Genomic DNA, 22162 nt, shown 5'->3' on the forward strand with positions numbered 1-22162 from the left:
TACGATGTGGAAAGGAATTACATTAAACCTCTTTAGGTATCAAACAAGAATCAATTTTACAAACATTTTGAAAAAAAGAAAATGCAATATACATAAACATAAGTTACTTTGCTTACTTTCTGAAAGTTTGGGAAAGCCAAATCTCTAGTGGAGTACTTATTTTCTGAATATTCACTAATGTTAATTATTTATTTCTTAATAATTTTGTACAGTCCTTTACGATGATTCATAGTAGTTATTTGTATTTTTAATTTTGTTTATAATTATTAACACGTTTTGTTATTTATCAATTAAGTTTGCACAGTAATTGTTTTAAATTTTAGTGATTTTAAAAATTAATATGTTCCACATTCCCTATTTTTTTTTGTAGTATCTTGAAATTTAATTCAGTTTCTCTTAAAAATTTTAGTACTACTACAGTACTGTGAAATAAATAAACTAAAATTGTATTTAGAAGTCGATGTCGCCAGTTGCTCTTGCTCATCAGCTGAGAAACTTATATTCTTGACAAGCAATTTCTCGTTAATTTTGACAACTCTGGTGAAAAATAAACACACTGAAATTCAGCGAAGGAGAAAGGCGATGGCTGGGAACGAATTCCGATTCTTCTTGTCGTGTGACATTAATCTGCCGGTGACTTTCAAAATTGAGAGATTGGAGGGCAAATTATCTGCTCGGAAGCCGCCCGATTCAGGTATTGTAAAAAATTTATGTTTTTCCACTATTTTTAATGATGGGCTTCTTTTAATTTTGTTGTTGATGTGGAATTTGGAGTATTTGCAGCTTCTGTTTTTGTATTTGAGGTGGAAATATGCTACTCCTTTTATAAGCTGTAGGATTGAAGCTGTTTATTGTTGGAGTGTTGGTTTGGATACTTTAGTGCATGCTGCAGGGTTGATTTAGTGTAAGGCATTTGGGGATCTCTGATTTTGGTTGAGGTGTTTTGATTGAGATGATGTTGTTGAATTTTTTAGCTGATGATTGCACCACAGAGGAGAAGAAACCTGAGTTGTAACTTGTACGTTGAGAGCTTGTTGTACATCGATGGCGCACCTTTTGGGCTCCCTATGAGAACAAGGTTTTGATCTTTGGTATCAGTGCTGTAGCCTCTGTATTCTGGTGTTTTTATTTTGAAGATTTCTTGGTGATTTTGTGTGGTTTATAAGGGTAGGCTGGAACCAGGAGGCCCGTCGTATTGTTGGAATGAACTCATCACTCTGAGTACTAAGTATCGTGATTTGATGGCAAATTCACAACTTGCTGTTACTGTAAGTACGAATATGGCTTTCCCCACAAAAGGATAAAAACCAATATTGAATTTGAGTCACTAGAAAATCTTAATTGCTATCTTGTGTTAGGTGTATGATGTTTCGTGTGGGAAAGATGAGGAATTGGTTGGGGGGGCGACCATTCACCTTTTCAACATGAAAAAACAGCTCAAGACTGGGAAACATAAACTTGACTATGGGCGGGCGAAGAAGCAGATGGCTCTATCAATACAAACACACCAGGAAAGGTAATGATGTATATAGTTATATGGTATTCTGCCATCTGGGCAAGTCGACGTATGGTTTGGTTGATTTGCAATTACTGACTGTGATAGGTTCCTAAAGAGGAGAGAGGGGAGCTAGAACGCCTTGAAAAACTAGTGAATAAGTATGAGAGAGGGCAAATTCAAAGAGTTGATTGGCTTGACCGGCTTGCATTCAAAGCCATGGAGAGGATTAAGGAATGCGAGAGCTTAAAAATGGGAGTTCTCATTTGTATGTCATCATTGATTTCTGCAGCTTTGAGCGCCGCGTAGTTTTCCAGATACCTTAGATTTACCTATCTATTGTCTTTCTTCATCCTCGAGTGCTCTATGAGATACTGTTGCTTCTAACAATTCCCAAGGACTTGGTTTCCCTTTTGTTCACCGAGTAGTATGAATTTGTTTAACCATAGAATTCAAACTTAATAGCACTTTGGTGTGTAGGAATCTGGTGCAAATTTCATAATACCGTCCCCAATAGCTTCGACAAATGAACTAGTTACAGTTTGGGATCCTGAAGTTGGAAAAATTAACCCCTCCGAGCACAAGCAGCTAAAGCTGGCTAGAAGTTTAAATCGTGGCATCATTGACAGAGATCTTAAACCTAGCATTACAGAAAGGAAGTAAGTTGCCTTACCTATTTCTAAATGTTCTACTGCTTTTATTTTTTTATTTTCACTGCCATGCCACTTTCTTTGCTCTATCTTGCTTACTACGTCAGTGAACAATCGTTCCAAATATCCAAGAACGAACCAGAGTATGAACCACCGCATTTATCAACACACTTGTTAACATCTACCGCCATATGCATCCAGTTTTTTCTTTCTCTAACTGAATATTACTTATTTTCATGCTATGTAACTTAAAGAAATGCATAAAGTGACACTTTATGCATAATGTTATTATTCCATATTGCTGTGTAAATATTTCACCTTGTTGCTAATCAGCTAGCCTCTGATATTCAACAGGTCCATACAAAGAATATTAAGATATCCACCAACTAGAACCTTGACTGGAGAGGAGAAGCAACTACTCTGGAAACTTCGTTTTTAGCTTATGGCTGAGAAAAGGGCCCTGACAAAATTCTTGCGCTGTGTCGAATGGAGTGATGTTCAGGTGAAGTTTTCATCAACTGCAATGATTTACTACATCCCTTATACAAATATTTGAGTTTTCATCAAAATACAAGTATTGTACAGGAAGCAAAGCAAGCATTAGAACTGATGGGCAAGTGGGAGACAGTTGATGTATGTGATGCACTAGAGCTTCTATCTCCAGTTTTTGAGAGTGAAGAGGTTATCTTCGCATAATTTGCCCCACTCCATTTCCTGTTTTTTTTAACAGGCTAATTTGTCTTTTAAATCGACTTGTTTATTTTATAAACATGATTTTCTCCTACAGGTCCGTGCATATGCTGTGAGTGTTCTTGAAAGAGCTGATGATGAAGAGCTCCAGTGCTACCTACTCCAGTTGGTTCAAGCACTTCGTTTCGAACGTTCAGACAAATCTCGCCTTAGTTATTTCCTCGTGGAACGGTGTAAGTTTGATGCAAGGGAATGTTCAATGATTTTCTTGTTTGATCACACTTTGTCTAAATCCTTTACTCATTTTACAGCATTGTGCAATACTGACTTGGCTAGCTTTCTTCGATGGTATGTGGCTGTGGAACTCCATGACCATCCATATGCTAGACGTTTCTATAGCACCTATGAGCTGTTAGAAGAAAGTATGTTGAAGGTGTGGTATTTTCTTTCCTCGTATTTTCTGTCCCCCTTTTGTCTCTCGCTGTTTTTATGCTACATCATTTCAGTATGCTATCTATTTGTACCGATTTATTCATATCTGTATCTCTATCAGTTAAGACCAAGTGCCAATAGCGATGAAGATGGTTTCAAGCTTTGGCAGAGTTTAGTGCGCCAGACAGAACTGACTGTGCAATTGTGTTCTATAACGAGAGATGTTAGAAATGTGAGAGGCGGTACTCAAAAGAAAATCGAAAAGCTTAGGCAGCTCCTATCTGGGCTTCTTAGCGAGCTTACCTACTTCGATGAGGTAATTGAGAAATTGTTACTTATAGTGCATTGTTGTGGTTCTAGCGCACCCTTTATGGGGTCGTCATCCGTCCATGATCTTTGGTGTGCATCAAACTGGTTCAAGTCTTCCAGATACTATCATAAGATTTATGGAAATTTATCTTTTCAGCCAATACGGTCGCCTCTTGCACCAAGGGTCCTTATAACTGGGATTATACCATCAGAATTCAGAATCACCAATCTTCAAAAGCGCGCTGCATCCTCTGCGGCTGGCATTTCGAACAGCAAGTGGAGGAAGCTGCAAGATCATATTTAAGAAGGGTGATGACCTTAGGCAAGACCAATTGGTAAGCGCCCGGTATCTTATATTCGTTTGAAAATGATTTATTTATATTTTCTAACTCGACAATTTTAACGCAGGTTATTCAAATGGTATCACTAATGGATCGACTGCTCAAGCTGGAGAACCTCGACTTGCATTTGACTCCTTACAGAGTGCTAGCGACTGGGCATGTTTCTTATCTTATGAATTATCGAGTATGTTTGAATATTCATTCTTTATAATGATGTTAAATTGTTATACGTCGCCCTTTCAGATTCTGTCAGAGCACCGTAGTATTACAAGCTACCTGCAGAAATTTTACCCAGACGAAGACGGGCCTTTCGGAATAACTGCAACATGTCTTGAGACGTTCATAAAAAGTTGTGCTGGCTACTCAGTTATCACATATATACTGGGCATTGGTGACAGGTCATTCTATTAAATTTATGTTTTCTTGATATTCAATTTTCTCTGAATTAATTGGTCATAAACTTAACCTATTTATATGATTTTCTGATGGTTGTCATCCAAGCAAACTTGATTTCGATTATCTCTGGTTTATATAGAAAATTCTCTTGGTTCTCAGGCACCTCGAAAACCTGCTGTTGCAAGATGACGGCCGCCTTTTCCACGTAGATTTTGGTTTCATACTTGGCCGAGATCCAAAACCTTTCCCACCACCTATGAAACTCTGCAAGGAAATGGTGGAAGCTATGGGCGGAGCGGAGAGGTACGCTCCCCCCCACCATCCGAGATTACCATTGATCGATCATCAAAATCAAGCAACCTGATAGGCTGATACTAAATTTGTTTCACCTGATGGCCGGTTCCAACATTCCAGACATTGCTTCCGACCCCGAGAAGGGCATTCTCAAGGTGACCAGATTCATTCATTTCGTGGTGAGACCGTTCAACTATCATTGGTTTTCATTTTCATTTCTCTTGTTCGTGCAGCTTCAAGAAAAGTTCCGCTTGGACTTAGACAACGAGGAGTCGATCCATTTCTTCCAGGATCTCATCAACGAGAGTGTCAGCGCACTGTTTCCACAAATGGTTGAGACCATCCACCGCTGGGCTCAATATTGGCGCTGATGCAACGGTGGGAGACGCGTTAGGTCAGGCAAGGGCGAAGATCCGGGCCTAACCATATCTTTTTGTTCAGTCTAAGGTCTCGGTCCGGGCTGATATTGAGTTTCTTTAGAAATTTCTCTCTCCACATTGTTGGATATTTGTCTTCACTTTCGTATTCTTTTTGGTATAGAAAAAGCAGACATTTGGATGTGCATATGCAGGGAAGAGAGGGAGAGGGAGAGGGAGAGGGAGAGGGAGATGTATGTATAATTTTTATATTTGTAAGTTCAGTTTTCAACACTAGAGATGGTGTTTATTTGTACATAAAATAAAATCTACATATATTTGATTATAGGTAAGTAAGCTTCATTTTGATATGCTTTGAAGAAGTTACAATGATATTCTGTGAAGACAAATTTTAATGTAAATATGTACTATGAATGAAGTGATATTTTATTGTATATGAATCAATTGTTAGAGCTGAGCATTGCACGCTTATATAATGTGAGTGGGATTGGGGATTAATAGCATTGGGGTGGGAATGCTAAGAAGAGGGAAAAAGGTTAATTCCAGCTAATGTAGACGCGCTTCTAAATTTCTCCATAGTAAATCAATCATGTTTTGGATTTGCTAAGCTACAATGAACAACTTCATTGTGTTTCAATTCACACACAAATGCAATTCAAATTAGATCGTCTCTTTGTAACAATTTTCATTTACTAGAACCTACAGTATTTTTTTAAAAATGATATTTTATTTACAAATTGCCAAATATTAATTTAATGGTCTAACATGCCAAGTAAATTTAACAACAAATATTGCAAGTCGCATGCACGATCAATTGAACAAATCATCTAATGAATGGTAATAACAACAAATATATTTTTTGAGGCTAAAAATCAGGAGTTACCGAAACCTCAAGATATAAAAATGGAAAGATTCAGAAGAATAAAAAAAGTGGGAACAAGAAAGGAAATACCAAAATAGAGAGGAAGAGCACACCGTGATCAATATATCAAATTCCTCTCAAAGAAAAGATAAGATTGATCAACCTTTGCAACTCATTTGATCTGTTATTACAATCCACAGGTAATATGTTTTCTCTATGTTTCGATTCATTTCATATCTATGATCAATTCGTAACAAGTTTCTTGTGTTGTATAGGTTTCTGAATGGCAAATGAATCTAAAAAAATGCGAAAGCGAGAGAAACCTACAATCTCTATCCCGAATCCGAGCATAACCGCCATGAACGCCATGTCCCGAGCATCGTCCGTACCGACATCCCCGGTCGGACTGGCCAACGCCAAAAGCCTCAGAAGCAGCTGCCTTTGCTCGCCAACCACGCATGCCGGCTCCTTTCGTTGCCGTTATCACAGGAACACAGTCCTCACCCGCAACAGCATGTCCGTTGGCGCCAAGCTCTTGGAGCTCGGGGCCGACATGCCGGTCGCCCCCAAGCTGGGAGCCGTTGCTAGCAATAGCGACGCCTCCTAATCATCGGAGCCCTTGAATAGGCTCTTGATTAGATTGTGATGTGTATAGCTTTCTAGGCCTTATTATACCACTGTAACTTGTAGAACTTATGCAGATCCTCTCTTCATGTTTGTGTTTGTGTTCGTGTTTGTGCTCATTTCAATGGGCAACAAGCATCACCTGTGTCTAGGTTTATCGACCATGTTATAATCGAAAGATGATGATTTTATGAGTACAAAACAACCTGTTTTAGCTTCCCAAATATATATATAAACAAGGATGCTGACCCGTCGCTACAAAGAGGACGCGCAATACTGGCAGCTTAAGTATACGCATTGGACTACACGATTCTAATGGATACTTCTCTTTCGTTTTTACACGCTATTCTGTACACACGTTGTAGATTGTACCTCACATGGGGCAGGATGCATCCTCCTCAGCTTCCTGTGGCATCATGTAGTTCCGACAGAGAGGGCACGTCGTGTTCCAGTAGTTGAGCCACTTCTCGAGGCACGGGTTGTGGAAGACGTGGCCGCAGGAGAGCTGGTTGATCTCGGCCTTGGGCACGAATTCTGTCAGACAGATGGAGCACTCTTGCTTGGGGCATTGGTGGAAGAAGACCGACTCGTACTGCATAGAGGGCGAGTGGCTCCTGAACTCCTCCACGTACAACTCCGAGGGGCGTCTGCAGCACTCGCCCGAGTTTGAGGGCTCCACCGTGAAGTCCTCCCACGAAGATATGTTAATGCCGAGGACGTTTAGGATGGAGCGGAAGATCTCCTTGAAGATGGAGATGGAGATGGCTGTGTTAGCCAAGATTACGCAGAGCACTCCCGCGTCTGCTGGAGTAGGGTACGATGAAATTGCCATTTTCAAGCCTGAATCCACACAAAGTCCAAGTTTACTACATTAGCCTAAAAGCAAACACACCGAAAGACTACAAGCTACGATCATATGCATGAAAGTCAGTGACAACAATCAGAAGTAAACAGCTTGATTCCAGACAAAATGATAAATTAACACGAAACCGACAACCCCAAACTCAACCCCGTCATTCTATCTAGCTAGGTCGATTAATAAGCATCAAGAGCACAGCCAACTGTCTTTCAAACAGCGAGAGATGGTCAGTTCTTTAGAATAAATTGCAGCAACGAGCAATCTAGATCATGTGGTAGATAGAGAGACATATAATGATTCGAAAAATTTCAAAAAACTTTCCTTTCCATCTTCTTTTACAAGATAATGGTTCTTATGAATCACTAGAAAAAAACAAAAGCAACCAAATCAAGAATATGTGCAAATAAAGGGGCTCATCTTTTTTGAAGTGTCAATTATATAGTTATATGCCAATCCAATTGCAATATACATACTATATATCTACATTCACCAATAGGAAAACAGACAAGTGTCTTTGGTACTACGCAAAAAAAGGTGAGGATAACACATCCTACATTATTAGCCCCACACCTTAGCCTGAGTGTCGATGTCATGTAAAAACCCCATCAACATCGTCTAGATCAAGATAATACCCCGTCCTGCCCACGCCCCCCATCCGCGCCTCGCCCACGCCCCTGAGGGTAGTGGGTGCAATAATAAGAGAGACACTAAAAGAAAACCCCACTTCTACATTATTACAAGCAGACAATTTTAGGTAAAAACAAGACATCTAGAATCCAAAAGCTCTTTCTTTTATCTTCTTCACCCCCCTTACCCCACCTCCAACACCATCTCTCTCTCTCTCTCTCTCTCTCCCTCTCCCCCTCTTTTGTCTCTCAGTCTCTCTCTCACTCTCGCTCTCACTCTCTCTCCCTCCCTGTTCATCTCTCTCTCTACGTATGTGTGTGTGTTTGTGTGTGAAATTCAAGCCACGGGACACAATCACAGAACAATATTATAGACTTCATTGATAAGAGCCACGAAACGGTAAAAGTAACGACTTTTGCCCATGAATTTCAGGAGAGAAAGTGAACTGACTCAGCTTAGTTGGAAAGGAAGATCAAGAATGAGTTTTTATCCTCAAACAGATGCAAATAGTAATCAAGCCGCCAATCTTGTAAATCAGACAATCAGAATCAACATCATAAAAACAGAACACAAATCACAAATCATAGGAACATCCAAAGAGAATTAATTAACTAAGTATCCCAACTGAAACAGCAAGAAAAAAAAAACAAATATACCTAAAAACAAGGAAAAGGACCTCTGTAAATGGTGAGATCCACACAAAGTTGGAATCTTTACACACATATATATGTCCTCAAACTACTGAAATAAAACCCACCAAGATTGATTTGAAAAAGAAACAATACACACACAAAAACCATGAATCAAAAATGACAATAACAAAAATCAAGAAACCATAGATATACTTACAAGTAGAGAGATTGAGCTCAATAAAAGTAGCCTTCTTTTATCCTAAAAATTGTGCAGTGGGATAAATTCAAGCATAAAATTAGCTGGGGTTTGACAATGGAAGATAAATATTGAGACTTTCTATCATTTTATGTAAAGATTGCTCCTAATTTATACTGCTGCTGCAAGAGCTGCTGACCCCACCACCAATTATCACTTTCCCCCAAGTTTTTTTTTTTCACTTTCCCCCATGTTACCTTGTCACTACTTTATCTGTTCTTAATTTTCTCGCACTACGTGAATTTTGAGAGAGAGCTCAACTTTAGTTTTATTGCATAAACATATTTAGTGCCTTTCTTTTGAAGTATCATTGTTTCTTTACTTAAAAATAGTCCATGCGAAAACAACAAATCTATAATAATATTGTTGTTTTAAAGATATTTTTTATATTTATATAAAAAATATATTATCTCTATTCACCAATTAAAGAGTCTTTTTTTACTCTGTTCAAGTTTAAGAAATTATTTAATATGGTGAAGAAAAGTAAAAAGAAAAAGTAAGTGGACCATGATTGTAAAAAAATTAGTTGAGTTTAGGATCCGTAATTCTGTATACTCCCTCCGTCCTACAATAAGAGTCCCCCTTTGTCATTTTGATTTTACAATAAGAGTCACACTTCATTTTTTTTTACCACAAATGGTAAGTTGGTTATAAATTTTACTAACTCACTCCACTCATATTTTATTATAAAGAGTGAAATGCATAGAATATCCCTAACTTTTGCACTTGTTGCACACACCAGTGACCCCTAATAAAAAAAATATCAGATAGGCCTAACAAAATATATAATCACAAGTGAGGTTTTTTTGGGTGATAACACCCTCATGCTCTGAAAGGGCATTTTTGTCAAATTACTCACAATGATGTCGCTGCCTTGTATGCAACCTTACACAACAACATATAATTTAGCTTAAAGCTGAGTGGGCCATCCTTTTCTTACTTTTTTTACATTTCTTTACTAAATGTATAGATTTACATTTCATAATAATAATGAAACGCATAGCAATGATTCTATTAATTTATTCATTTTCCCCTTTATTAATTACACTCTACTTAAAATCAATGCTAGCACCCCCTCACGTGGGCCACTCTCTCCCATATAATAATATATAAGTATATTTACATACTAAAATCTATTTCTATTACATTGTCACTAATAATTACAAATAAATTTGCATTATCGATATTTGTAAGAATCTGTTCACTAATTATCACAAACAAATTTGAATCATCTTCATTATTGATTTTTATGTTGAATGAATATCATTACATGCGGAGTAATTTTTTTTATAATAATGTGTTATAAAAATATCTTTTTATACTCAATAATACTTAGGTTTATAATAATTACGCCATTAATATAAATATCTATAATGTAAATAATTCAAGTAATTAGTGACAAAAAAATATTGGAACCAACTTTTATAATTATGTATTTATAAAATGGAGACATGCTCTAGTCTGCATATGATACACTTATTGCTGCATTATTAATGCATATTATTATACCACATAATGATAATGAGTTGTTTTTAATAATTGGTGACAAAATATAGTATTAGAAATAGATTTTAGTATTTAAATATATTTATATGTTAGCACTCCGTATATGGAGAGAGTGGCCCACGTGAAGGGGGAGGGAGGGGGAAAATATAAATATATAAAGTAGTGCTAGTATTGATTTTAAACCGAGTGTAATTAATAAAGGGGAAAATGAAAAAATTAATAGAATCATTGCTCTGTAATTAATATCCTGCATGATTTGACAAATCAGGTATGTGTAGTTGTGGCAAATAGATTTGACGAATTCGGATCGTCCAGCAGCTCCGCTACCTCTTTCTCCTCCTTCTCCTCGAACAGCGAGTGCCTCAGATCTGGATATTTATCATCATCATCATCATCATCATCATCATCGCCGTAGAATTCTCGTACGCTGTCGATCGTTTCACATCCAACCGTAGGTGTGCCAAATTTGGCTTGAATGAGGAGGATGGGTTCCTTTTCTCTCCGTTCTCGATTTCTGGCAGGAAATAAAACGGGAACTAAATTTTGAAGATGTATACCAGAATTTAAAATCGGCGTTGGATGATACTTCTCCTCCTCTGCTCTCTGTCTTCTCCGTCGTAGCTCTCTCAGTTGGAGTGAAGGATTATGTTGAGTGTTTGAACTTTTTGCAAAGCTTAATTGTTGATTCGAGTATGAATTTGGATGTATTAGGCTTTGCATTATCAATTGTGTTGGATGTGAACTGATTTGAGATATTGATTTTCCAAAATTTGCTTTTGTTATAGAATTTGAACTTTTTGCAAGCTTAATTATTAATTCGTTTATGGAACCGAAGTTTTAGGGTTTGGATTATAAAAAAAAGGTATGTGCAGTTGTGTGTGTGCAGGTTTGGCGGTCTATCAGGCAAAATTGCCCTACAAGCCATTTGGGCTTTTTTGTCCGAAAAATGACTAAAAACACATGGTTTGTGATTGTATAGTTTGTTAGGCTCTTTTAGTGCTATTTTTTTTGTTAGGGGTCACGGGTGTAACAAGTGTAAAAGTTAGGGATATTTCATGCAGTTCACTCTATTATAAAATCAATATAAAAAAATAGGTCTCATATTCCACTAAGTTTTTCAACTCATTATTCTTTACATTTCTTAAAACACGTGTCCTCAATAAAAGTGACTCCTATTATAGAACTGAGGGAGTATTAAAAATAAAATAAAGCAAATAGTTATATAAATAGTGGACAACCAAAACTAGCAAAATAGTCCTTTAAATAGTGAACAAAGGATATGATCATATGATTCCATCTAGTGATATTTTTACTTGTTAGTTTATTATAGTAAGGTCCCAATAACATATTTTTACATGCTTTATGACTTCTTTTCTTCTATAAATTTAGCCGGAAATCCAATGTATGGTAAGTGGAATCAGGAGTGACTTATTTTATAGTCTATCACATTTTAAATATTCTTTTATTTCTCCATATATTTTCAATTCATTGTATTGTATATATTTTATGCATATATAAAGATCTTATGTGATTTTGTTGATCTAATCAGTTAGTTAAATCTATTTATATTTTTGCCAAGAATTCACATGCAGTGTACCAAATGCACATGTGCATTTTTAATCAACGATTATCAAATTTGGCATCATGTAATAGTGGAAATTAGTACAATTTTCTAGTTTTATTTACACATTTCATAGTTAATTAATTTATAGAAACAAAATTTATATATTGTTGTATATAGAGATTAAAAATTCGCTTGCCAACGAAAATGTATGATTAATATTTTTCTTGCGAATGATAATTGCTTGTGTATATTAGCTTTCACGAATAGCACATAGTTAAAGTCAATAAACATAGCTACTTTAAATATGATGGAAGCTATAAATATTTTCGTACTTTAATATTTCACATGCATCTTTGGATACGATCTAGATTTTAAAATAAAAATTAATTTATTATCATTATGCACATATATGGAGTATATATGAACTTGGACGAAATAATAAAGCCTAATAAAAAGAAGATTACAAAGTGCTTAAAGGCCCATTGAAGACCCACTAAAGGTCATTCGATGGCCCAACTAATGCCCGCTAAGGCCCAATAAGAAGCTCAATAATGGCCCATTTAAATGCGTTTAGCATTGAAAGCAAATTCCTAAAACCCTAACATAAGCCCTAACTCAATTTTGGGGAAAGTTTGAGCGAAAATCTCAGAGGGGAAAGTGATGACAGAAGCAACGCAGTTGGTCGATGCTAAGAATGTCGGTAGGAAACGGAAATCGGGGAAAAAGAAGGGGTTGACTGCGAAGAAAAGGCGAATGATGCATCAAGGCGGTGAAAAGAAGGTTAAAATTAATCCGAAAACGAGGAAATTGTATCAGAAGAGGGCTAGGGATTACAATTCTGACGAGACAGAAGAAGATGAGGATCCCCAGCAAGCTCCTAGTGCAGTTGCAATTGACGAATCCAAGCAAATTGGTGATGGATTTGAAGGTGGATTATCTGACGAGGGTGATGATGAGAATGAAGGGTTTGAGGGAGAGGAAGAAGAGGTTTCGGAAGATGAAAGCGGTAAAATTCAGCCTGGGATTGTTAGGTTTTCCGAGGGGATTAAGGCTTTTAAGTCGGCATTTAAGAAGATAGTTAAGAAGAGTGCTGGCGATGAGGATGTGTTGGTGAGATAATTTTCTGCAATAATTGAGTTTTTCGTTACGGTTTTTGCATTTGAGAAGAAATTTTAGTTATTTGTGTTTGATGTAACATTGATCATGTGCAGGGTCCTGTGTTATCTGCCAATAAGAAGCTGTTAGCTGAGAAGCTTGCTGAAGAGGATTTGGAAAAGAAAGTGAAGGGGGAAGCAAAGAAGGAGAGACATATGGTATTAAATTTTTCGACCTTTGCGCTTTTGGGAAGCTTCTTGATTTATATATTTTCATTGTGTGTTTTTTGAATTTTTGTTTGGATATCTTTTGATGAAAAGATAAGCGAGAAGGGGCATGTGAAGCCTGCTGAATTTTTGGATGCTCATGAGAAGCTTCTGTTGGGAGTGGCAACTAAAGGAGGTAGTATAATATTGTTTTATGTTGGTTGTTATAGCATTCTTGTATTATATACATTGCTCTCATTTTGGAACTCTGACTCTGGTTCTTATCGTGTCCATTGTAATCCTCGGTGCTCAGTGGTGAAGTTGTTCAATGCTGTAAGTTTTTTTATGTTTTATGTTATTCTGTTTCCCTGTTTCAGTTGTAAATGAGTGTGCTGTTTACTGAAGCTACTTTTTTTATTCAGGTAAATAAGGCCCAGAATGCCCAGATAGGTTTAAATCCTTTGAGAACAAAGGACGAGAAAGGTAGGACGAAAACTAAGCATCTGATTTTTTTGTCAGCAGCATGCTTGGCTAGTTGGCTTTGATCATTGATTTCTTGGTTTTGCTAAAAGTCCCAGATTTTCTGGATTCCTGGTGGATGTATTTCTTCCCAAATTTAGATTTATATGTGTAATTTGCATCTCCACTGAAATTCATTGTTTTGGAATGGATGCTAACTTGATCTTATTTATTTATGAGCAAGCTCCAATTACCGCATGAGGTCCTGTCTGTGGGTCCACTGTCCTATTTTGGGTATTTCATGAATTTTCTTTTGAGAGATAGTATTAAAGAAAGAGAGGTTGAGCCTATTCTGGGATTACATGGATTCATGATATTACTATTAAATTGTTTTCTATCAAATACCAATCTCCTTAATATATGGCACTGTTATGAAATGTCAGTAATAAAGCAACGGAGGAAGGAAGCCTTCTTCTCAGAGTTGGGCAGGACATCAACCCAATCAGCTGCGACAGTTATCAAGGTCATCTCCGCTTCTGCATTCCTAGAGATCCATTTGATAAATGAATTTGTGCTATGACTCGTAGAACTTCTTCTGATCCAGTTAAACTTATCTATTATTTGTCAACTTTCAGGTTGGCACCTCAAGTGGCTCTGTGGACGGCGAAGCTCCTGCATGGGCCCCTCTGCGTGACAATTACATGTTGACGAACCCCAAGTTGAAAGATTGGGATAAGATGCAGGTAATGTTATTGTACAAACCCTCTAATTCCTAGCATGAGATTTGATTTTGATACGATGACTGGCTGTCATCGTTTCAACAAATCTTAGATACAAATCTTTGGCAATTTGGGCTTTCTCCTCACCCTCTTTGTACTTCTAGGATACAAATGCTGCAGATGACTTTCGCCAGGCATCAGATGCTGATTCTTCATCAGACGAAGAGTGATGCGTAAGGCTAAATTATTTGTATATGGTGAACCATGCAAGTTGGATGAAGCTGCTCGGTACTTGCCATCTTGACCTTTCACACGATCTACTCTCAACACTTCCTCAAGTGAAAGAAAATCTCAGAGATGCGTCTTAAGACCCCGAGCTGGTTTTGGGGGAAGAAGATTGGCACTGGCATTTCTATGTTCTGTGTTGTAGTTTCATCCCATGTTATATAAAATTATCCGTTCTTTGTTAAGTTTCTGGCAATATATTTTTGATAATGTCACAATTCACAAACAATGTTATCTGGGATCTGTTCCTGATTAATTCGAAGGATACAGTGGTTATTTTAACATTTATTTTTCTAGTCATATAATAGATATTTCCAAAGGTTATAGTTTGTTTGCCCTCTTGTTTCTTTGTGCTTCCAAATCTTAGATACAAGTATATTGTGTCACTTAATAATATTTATAAATATAATGTCCTTACAATTTATTTTACTTCTACATAAGTAGTATTTAATATTTAAGGGTATATTAGTCTTTAAAGAATTGCTACTCTCTATATGCATAAATTTCATCAATTCTACATTAATTACACAGAATTTTAATAATTTTTTAATATTATGGCTGACCATAATATGGCCATTTAGCACTACTCTATTCAATATTATAAGCATATGCTACCTGAAAATTCCAAATCCCAACATTCTGTAACTACTTGAACATTAAAGGGAAACACAAACACAAATACCAAGCAGTTTCGAAACACCACAGTCAAACAATCAATGACAAACAAAATTCTCCAACTGATGTCTACATATGTATAAACAAATACTATAGCTTTTATGAAAACAACAAATCTCAGCCTTTGTTCTAACACTACAGGCTACAGCTATAATGAATGTGTTGCATGTCATCCAACATGGGGAAAGGAGAGAAAATACACAGTTTATCCTTTCTTCTAGTCCACCAAGCTCTCAAACAGACTATTTACTACTACGACTGCGTACGAACAACCAGATTCCTTGAGTGAGGAAATTGAGTCTCTGCTATGTAGACCCGGATGCCCTGGCCACAAAGAATTGTTGTTCCACTATTATTATGAAAAATGTGTACCTTGATAGTAGGGTGATGCTCTAAGAGGTTGGAGGCTCATTCTCTTCTCCTCGCAGTCGCAGGTTATACTAATTAATCTAAACTAACTGGTAACTGCAGGTGCAGATGGGTGATACTTGTCTCCACCCACGGCAAATATACACGTAGAGCTATCAAGGGGAATGGAGAAATCAGCATGAGTCATCAAGCATTATCTGTTCATACAATATAACACGGTCAAGGAAGGTTTCATCCAGTATCTCCAGTTTAGTATTTCTATTGATTTCTATTCCGCTCAGTAGCTCTTGCTTGGGCTCAGTGGATCATAGTCGTATGTTTCACCAGCCTTGACAAAGCGTCCCTTCACACGCCTCCGTACATCTGCTCTTGCCTTGCGAGATTCGTACCTCACTTTCTTCTCAAACCTGCCGTGTCATCGAAATTAACATGTAAATACTTCACTCAAAGAAGAGGGAATTAAGGAGGTTCACAAAAATGAGAACAAGCCTTTTAGATTGATAAGCATCTACGAATGAAAGAGATGTAGCTTCGAGTTTTAGAAACTGTGCAGCTCTCGAGGGGTAATAACATGAATTGAACGAAAATCTTACATCCGTGACTTCTTCTTCTCTTTGTACCGCATGACAGCATTGGTCCTACTAGTAGAAGGTATGGAACTCTCAGGACCTGGAGGGTCACCCAAGATCGCCAATGATGAAACTCCACAGTCTTGATAATCTCCACCAGTGGTTTCCCCAGTAAGGCCGGAAAACGAGAGGCCTGAGTGTGCCTGCTTCTTGAAACAATTGTTGGGTTCAGTTTTAGAGCTAATAACTGAATCTGCAGATGCTACATTGCTGCAAGCTGGTTGCATCAGATTTAGTCCTCCAGTCGATGATACCTAAGAAGTAGCAAGAAACCAAGTATCTTAGCCTTCATATCGAGATGAGATGAGATGAGATGAAATTTCATCACAGGAATTACCTGAGCAGCAGAAGCACCTTGACAGTTGGATGTGGACATTTCTTTCATCCCAAATATCCCATCGTCACCAAAAATATTTTTTGGATTATCATGAGACATACCAAAAAGTTCATCATAGTTTTCAAAACCCATGTCAATCTCATCCATGTTGAGATTATCATAGCAACCATCATCCTCATACAAAGCATGCCCTTTTGCTCCAAATAAGGGAACCTGAAATGCAAGAGAAAGACCCAACACACCATCAGCATATAAGATATACCACAACACACTTTTACTTCCTCAAGTTTCCTTTTTAACTCGTTCTTACATTTATCCATAGTAAAATCAAACATAATAGCAATCCTGTATGTCACAATTCTATTCAATCATAGCATGCATTAATAGACGAAGCCACCTTCACACCTCACTATACCTCAATACCATCCATCAGTGCACAAAAATAGATGCAAACGGACTCAAATGAGGTAAATACTCTCACTGTTGACAAATTTGGTTATGTAAACATAGGTAGATACCTTGGGCATGGAAGAGCTAGTAGATGCAGTCGGCTGACCCACATTCTGCAGCCTGTGATCAAGAAGATTTAATGACTCCATCCAACTTGCTGGTTTATCCAAGACCATATTAGGCTGGCTGCTAGTTCCCCCCCATAAAGATTCATTTTGTGTGTTAGCTTTTTCTTGGGGTTCTTGGCAATCTATTGATCTGTTATCAGTAATACTCATTGAACCCATTTCCTGCTCACATGCAGAATCTCCGACTGTAGGAGAATTGGAGAGAAAAGGCCAAACAGCAGAAAGTTCTGAAAGCGAAGGGCAGCCGGAGTAACAATTAACAGGTTGTCTCTTATGTGCGGGACTTACATTTGAATTAACATGTCCCATCCAATCACAATTCTGACAAAGGGATAACTTCTCCTCTATACATCGTACAAAAGCTGGTTGAGAATTGCATCTTTCACAAATAAGTGTCCTTGGGTGACGCCTTGAAAGGGCATTTGCAGAATGGACAGTGCAGTCACAAGACAAACATAAACTAGCTGCATCAGACCGACAGAATACTACAGATCGTTGCTCCCCGCAGAAATCGCAGAGATATCCCATGTTTCAATTCGTCTACCACTTATTCGGATTTTGGCCCAGAAACCAGGTAATCTAAGAACAATAAAGTTTTCCTCGAAGAGGGTTGGAGTTGGGCAATGCTCCACGATCGGATATATAACACTTATCTGCAGCAAAGGGCATTGTTATCGCAAGGAAGGTAGCAGTTACCATAGCTAAATAGTTCATGCAGCACTCAACTTCAATAAGAGCTAGGTAAACATGTACGATTCACGAATATTTACACACGAGCAGGAATAATAATGACTTAATGAGTGGTGGCTACAAATGAAACAATCCCAACAAGTAATCAATTAAGATACAGGAAACAGGAGTGGACAAATTTCCATCAGATCGGAAACACCACCTTACTGTATAACTGAAAAATGCAAGAACAAGTTCTTAGTGACATGTATCAACATAGTACTTAATACAGTACGTTATAAGAAGAAACAATAAGAGAAGCCAAACCAATAGCATCAAAATGCACTCAGACGCATTATAAAAATATGTAGACAAGAGCAAAAAGGTGCTTCATGGCTCCAACCTCCAACATGTTATACACCAAGAACCCACACTAAAAAGCCAATATTTATGAAGCTAATTAAATGATGAATTTAGATATTTAAGAACTAAGTACATATCTACAATACAGACATATTGATTGTCACAAAAACACAGCCATCTTCGTTTGTTCCTTCAAACACAACACCAATCTGTTTTTCATTATTTATACATAGTGTCCCAATTAACTGCAAATGCTCCTGGAAGACATGAATATACGGGAAAAAGGATAAATAATGTAATTTATTTTATATTAAAAAATCATGACATAATAGCAAAATTATAGCTCTCTGTTTTCAAAGATATGTGACACACAGAGAGTGAGACAGAGAGAGAGGACCAAATCCCTAAAATCTCTGAATCCCAGCTAAATGGATTATTAGATTCGGACAACTACTATATTCAAGGGGATAAAAAGAAATATAACAAAACAAACAAGCTTAAGCTGAAATCCCCCAAAAAATCAAATTAATCAAAAAATAATCAACCGAAGTTTATCAAAAGAAGAAGAAAACCAAAAGAAGCTGGCATAACAAAAAAAGCAAAATCCATTTCCCAATACGCTAGAACCCTTACTTCCTTTCCCCTAATCAGCAAGAAAAAAGTCATCCAACAGCCAGTTTCTATCAAGAGAAAAGCAGAAGGGCTTTTTCAGCAAGCTTTGAATCTCGCTAAAACCCTAACAAACAGCACAGAAAAAGATAAAGATCTGACCTTTCTCGAAGGGATTAGCTATCTCTCTCTCTCTCTCTCAGCTGAGCAGACAAGACTGCGATTTTGGGGGCTGAGTTGTTCGAGAGAAGATGAATAAATTAATGGGAAAAGTGATAAAAAGTGCAGAGAGAGAAAGTGCAGTTGAAGAAGAAAGGGTAGTGAGGTGGGCCCCCGTCCTTTTCATGAAAAGGATATGCCCATTTTTTCATTTCAACATTTTCCATTAATAAATTTTTTGTTTACTTTATTGACCTTTAAAATCTAAAATTTGTGGGGGATAATATAATCTTGTTTATTTCAACCAAAGCATGTGCAGGTATTATTTGTATTAAATGACTTGTGTTTTAAGTTGGGAATCGGATATTTTATTACTCCTTTAAAGAACTTAAACAATTTTCATTAAGCTTAACGAATTTTTATGGAGTGGTTGGACTTATAATAAATTCGTAGCTTCCAACTAAAAATGTTAAGAAATAGATACAAGTGTTGGTATCATAGACATATATGGTTTGATTCATATGAAATTAAATTAGTTATATTTAAAACATTAGTAAATAGTAATACATTCTATTTATTTTATTCGAAATAAATTATATAAATGAAATTGTATTACTGTTAACTGGAAGTTGATATATTATGTGATGTGCAACAGCAGAAAAAGTATGAATGTTGACTATTATGAGTAATAATTAAATGCCATTTTTAACGTTTGGGCGGTGTTAGAATATACTCCAGTCGTATGTCTGTAAATTAAGATGAAGAAATAGGAATTTAGAAGCTACACAGAGAAGCAATGAATCTTACTAAATTCAATATTTTTATTAAATCAAATCAAAGTGTTCCAGCATAAGTAGTTCACCGATGTTCTCTATATCTCCTCCCAGTTGAGTTCATTGGGTAAGTTACTAAGTTTACACATAGTAATTTTTTATTTAATAACGTGACAAATATCTTCGATCACACAAATACATCAGAATCACAATTAATAACGTGACAAATATCTTTAATCAATAGTTTTAGTTCAAAAAAAATTCAAAATAAGTATAGTTTCTTTTTACGTATCCATAGAGTAATGATGCCAGCAATAAGGACTAAAAAATAAATATTAGAGCCTCCGCAGCGGTGCTCGCTGGGACGAACGTTGTTCGTGCCGCTGGCGCGGCAAGGCGCTGTCCGCTACTGGCACAGCGCTGCTCGATGCATTGAACTCGTCCGTGCCGCTGAGCAGGCGACATGGCGCATTTTTATTCGCTAACGGATTATCCGTTGGATTTTTTTATTTTTTAAATCGAAAATAATACCAAATATTAAAAAATATATATTTTTAGATTCCCAAAAATATAGTCGTTTTATTACCATTTTTTTGAATTTTTTTTATTTTTTATAATTTTTTTAAATCCCAAAATCATCTATAAATACACACATTCATCATCCATTTTTCACATCAAATTATCTCTCATTCATATTTTTTCATACAACTCATCTACATCTTCCTCTCTCACTCAAACCCTCTCTAAAAAAAATTCAAAAATGGATTTCACCGATATCATTGCGGAAGCGGAGCGCAAAGAACAAGAATACTATGAACAATATCGTGCAGCCTATGTCGCCGCCACTACCCCCGCCCCTCCTCCTCGACCAACTAGATCAATTCGCCGCTGCATCCCTCGTGACCAGGAGGGAGCCAACGAAAGACTCGTTGCCGACTATTTTTCCGACCAGCCGCGGTTTTCGGAAGATTACTTTCGGCGCCGTTTTCGCATGTCAAAACAGTTGTTTATGCGTTTTGTCAACACATTGTCCGCCCGTGTTGAATACTTTCAATCACGTAGAGACGCAACCGGTCGGAAAAGTCTCTCAGCGTTGCAGAAGTGTACTTGTGCCATCCGACAACTTGCTACTGGGCAAACAGCTGACCTCTTCGACGAGTATTTGCATGTGGGTGAGTCAACTGGAATCCTATGCCTCAAAAAATTTTGCGACGACGTTCGTTCTACTTTCGGTGAGGAATTCCTTCGGGCACCCACCACCGAAGATTGTCAACGGTTGCTCCATCTTCACAAAACAGTCCATGGTTTTCCCGGTATGTTTGGCAGCATTGACAGCATGCATTGGAAGTGGAAGAATTGCCCGACTGCTTGGAGGGGGCAATACTTAAGCGGTCACAAAGGCGGCGGCCCAACGCTTATTCTTGAAACAGTCGCCGACTAACGCCTATGGATTTGGCATGCATATTTCGGTGTTGCCGGATCCAACAACTTGAACGTGCTTTATTCTTCACCACTCTTCAATGATGTTTTGAATGGTGTAGCTCCGGCGATCAACTTCACTGTCAACGGAAATGCATACCACATGGGTTACTATCTCGCCCATGGTATCTACCCAAGGTGGTCGACTTTCGTGAAGACGTTCAGCAATCCGCAAGACCCGAGACGAGTTCATTTTGCGCAGCGTCAAGAGTCTGCTCGGAAAGACGACGAAAGAGCTTTAAGGGTCCTTTAAGCCCGATTCAACATTGTGAAGGCCTCGTCTCGGCTGTGGTACGTTAAGAATATCGCCGATAACATGCACACGTCTATTATCTTGCACAATATGACTATAGCTGACGAAGGACCGAGGACGACTAACTTTTACGACAAGGATGAAGCTGGAAGCTCAACCGCGAAGTCTCCCCTACGCCGAGGTGTGCATACGACGATAGGCGAGAGGATCGAAACAAGACACACAATGCGCGATACCAAAACCCACATTGAGCTACAAGAAGACCTAATCAAACACATTTGGGCGAAATTCAGTCACGAGTAGTGGGTTTTTTAATTTTATGAATTTAATTATATAATTTTAAATTTTTAGGATTTTAATCATGTAATTTTTAATTTTTAGAATTTAATTTATGTAATTTTTAATTTTTTTGTAATTTGTAATAGTATTCCGGGTATTTTTAATGCATTTAAATATTGTGGAAATATTTTTATTTAAATTGAATAATAGAATGGTGAGACCCCTGAGCATGTCCTTGCGGAAGAGCTTGAATGTGGATGTTGTGCTCTTGGAGAAGAGTAGAGAATAAAAAAATAATAAAAGTGGATCCAA

The 22162-nt window shown here is 37.4% G+C and overlaps 3 protein-coding genes and 1 pseudogene across 4 annotated transcripts; 2 read left to right on the plus strand and 2 right to left on the minus strand.

Annotated features, from left to right (window-relative positions):
* The first annotated feature begins 474 nt into the window (after positions 1-474).
* On the plus strand, positions 475-5316 carry LOC121745372 (annotated as a pseudogene).
* Positions 5317-6639: 1323 nt separating this feature from the next.
* On the minus strand, positions 6640-8980 carry LOC121745304 (probable E3 ubiquitin-protein ligase XERICO). 2 transcript variants are annotated; one of them, XM_042139150.1, is made up of 2 exons: positions 8806-8980; positions 6640-7310 (listed from the first exon to the last, which is right to left on the minus strand). In XM_042139150.1, the coding sequence occupies exon 2, from the start codon at positions 7300-7302 to the stop codon at positions 6844-6846; it is 459 nt and encodes a 152-aa protein (XP_041995084.1). In that variant the 5' UTR covers positions 7303-7310; positions 8806-8980; the 3' UTR covers positions 6640-6843. The 2 variants fall into 2 exon arrangements, with proteins under 2 accessions (XP_041995084.1, XP_041995085.1); XM_042139151.1 differs by lacking the exon at positions 8806-8980 and adding an exon at positions 8613-8789.
* A 3538-nt stretch (positions 8981-12518) lies between these two features.
* Positions 12519-15009, plus strand: LOC121745592 (RRP15-like protein). The gene is made up of 8 exons (XM_042139552.1): positions 12519-13024; positions 13126-13227; positions 13330-13411; positions 13529-13548; positions 13638-13698; positions 14118-14197; positions 14310-14417; positions 14558-15009. Exons 1-8 carry the CDS (start codon positions 12575-12577, stop codon positions 14621-14623), a joined length of 969 nt encoding a protein of 322 aa, XP_041995486.1. The 5' UTR covers positions 12519-12574; the 3' UTR covers positions 14624-15009.
* A 334-nt stretch (positions 15010-15343) lies between these two features.
* On the minus strand, positions 15344-19190 carry LOC121743253 (zinc finger protein CONSTANS-LIKE 9-like). Its single transcript, XM_042136501.1, has 5 exons — positions 19070-19190; positions 17207-17919; positions 16689-16901; positions 16316-16605; positions 15344-16129 (listed from the first exon to the last, which is right to left on the minus strand). Exons 2-5 carry the CDS (start codon positions 17792-17794, stop codon positions 16000-16002), a joined length of 1221 nt encoding a protein of 406 aa, XP_041992435.1. The 5' UTR covers positions 17795-17919; positions 19070-19190; the 3' UTR covers positions 15344-15999.
* Positions 19191-22162: the final 2972 nt, after the last annotated feature.

Source organism: Salvia splendens, chromosome 8, assembly GCF_004379255.2.
Source record: "Salvia splendens isolate huo1 chromosome 8, SspV2, whole genome shotgun sequence".
Taxonomy (NCBI): domain Eukaryota; kingdom Viridiplantae; phylum Streptophyta; class Magnoliopsida; order Lamiales; family Lamiaceae; genus Salvia; species Salvia splendens.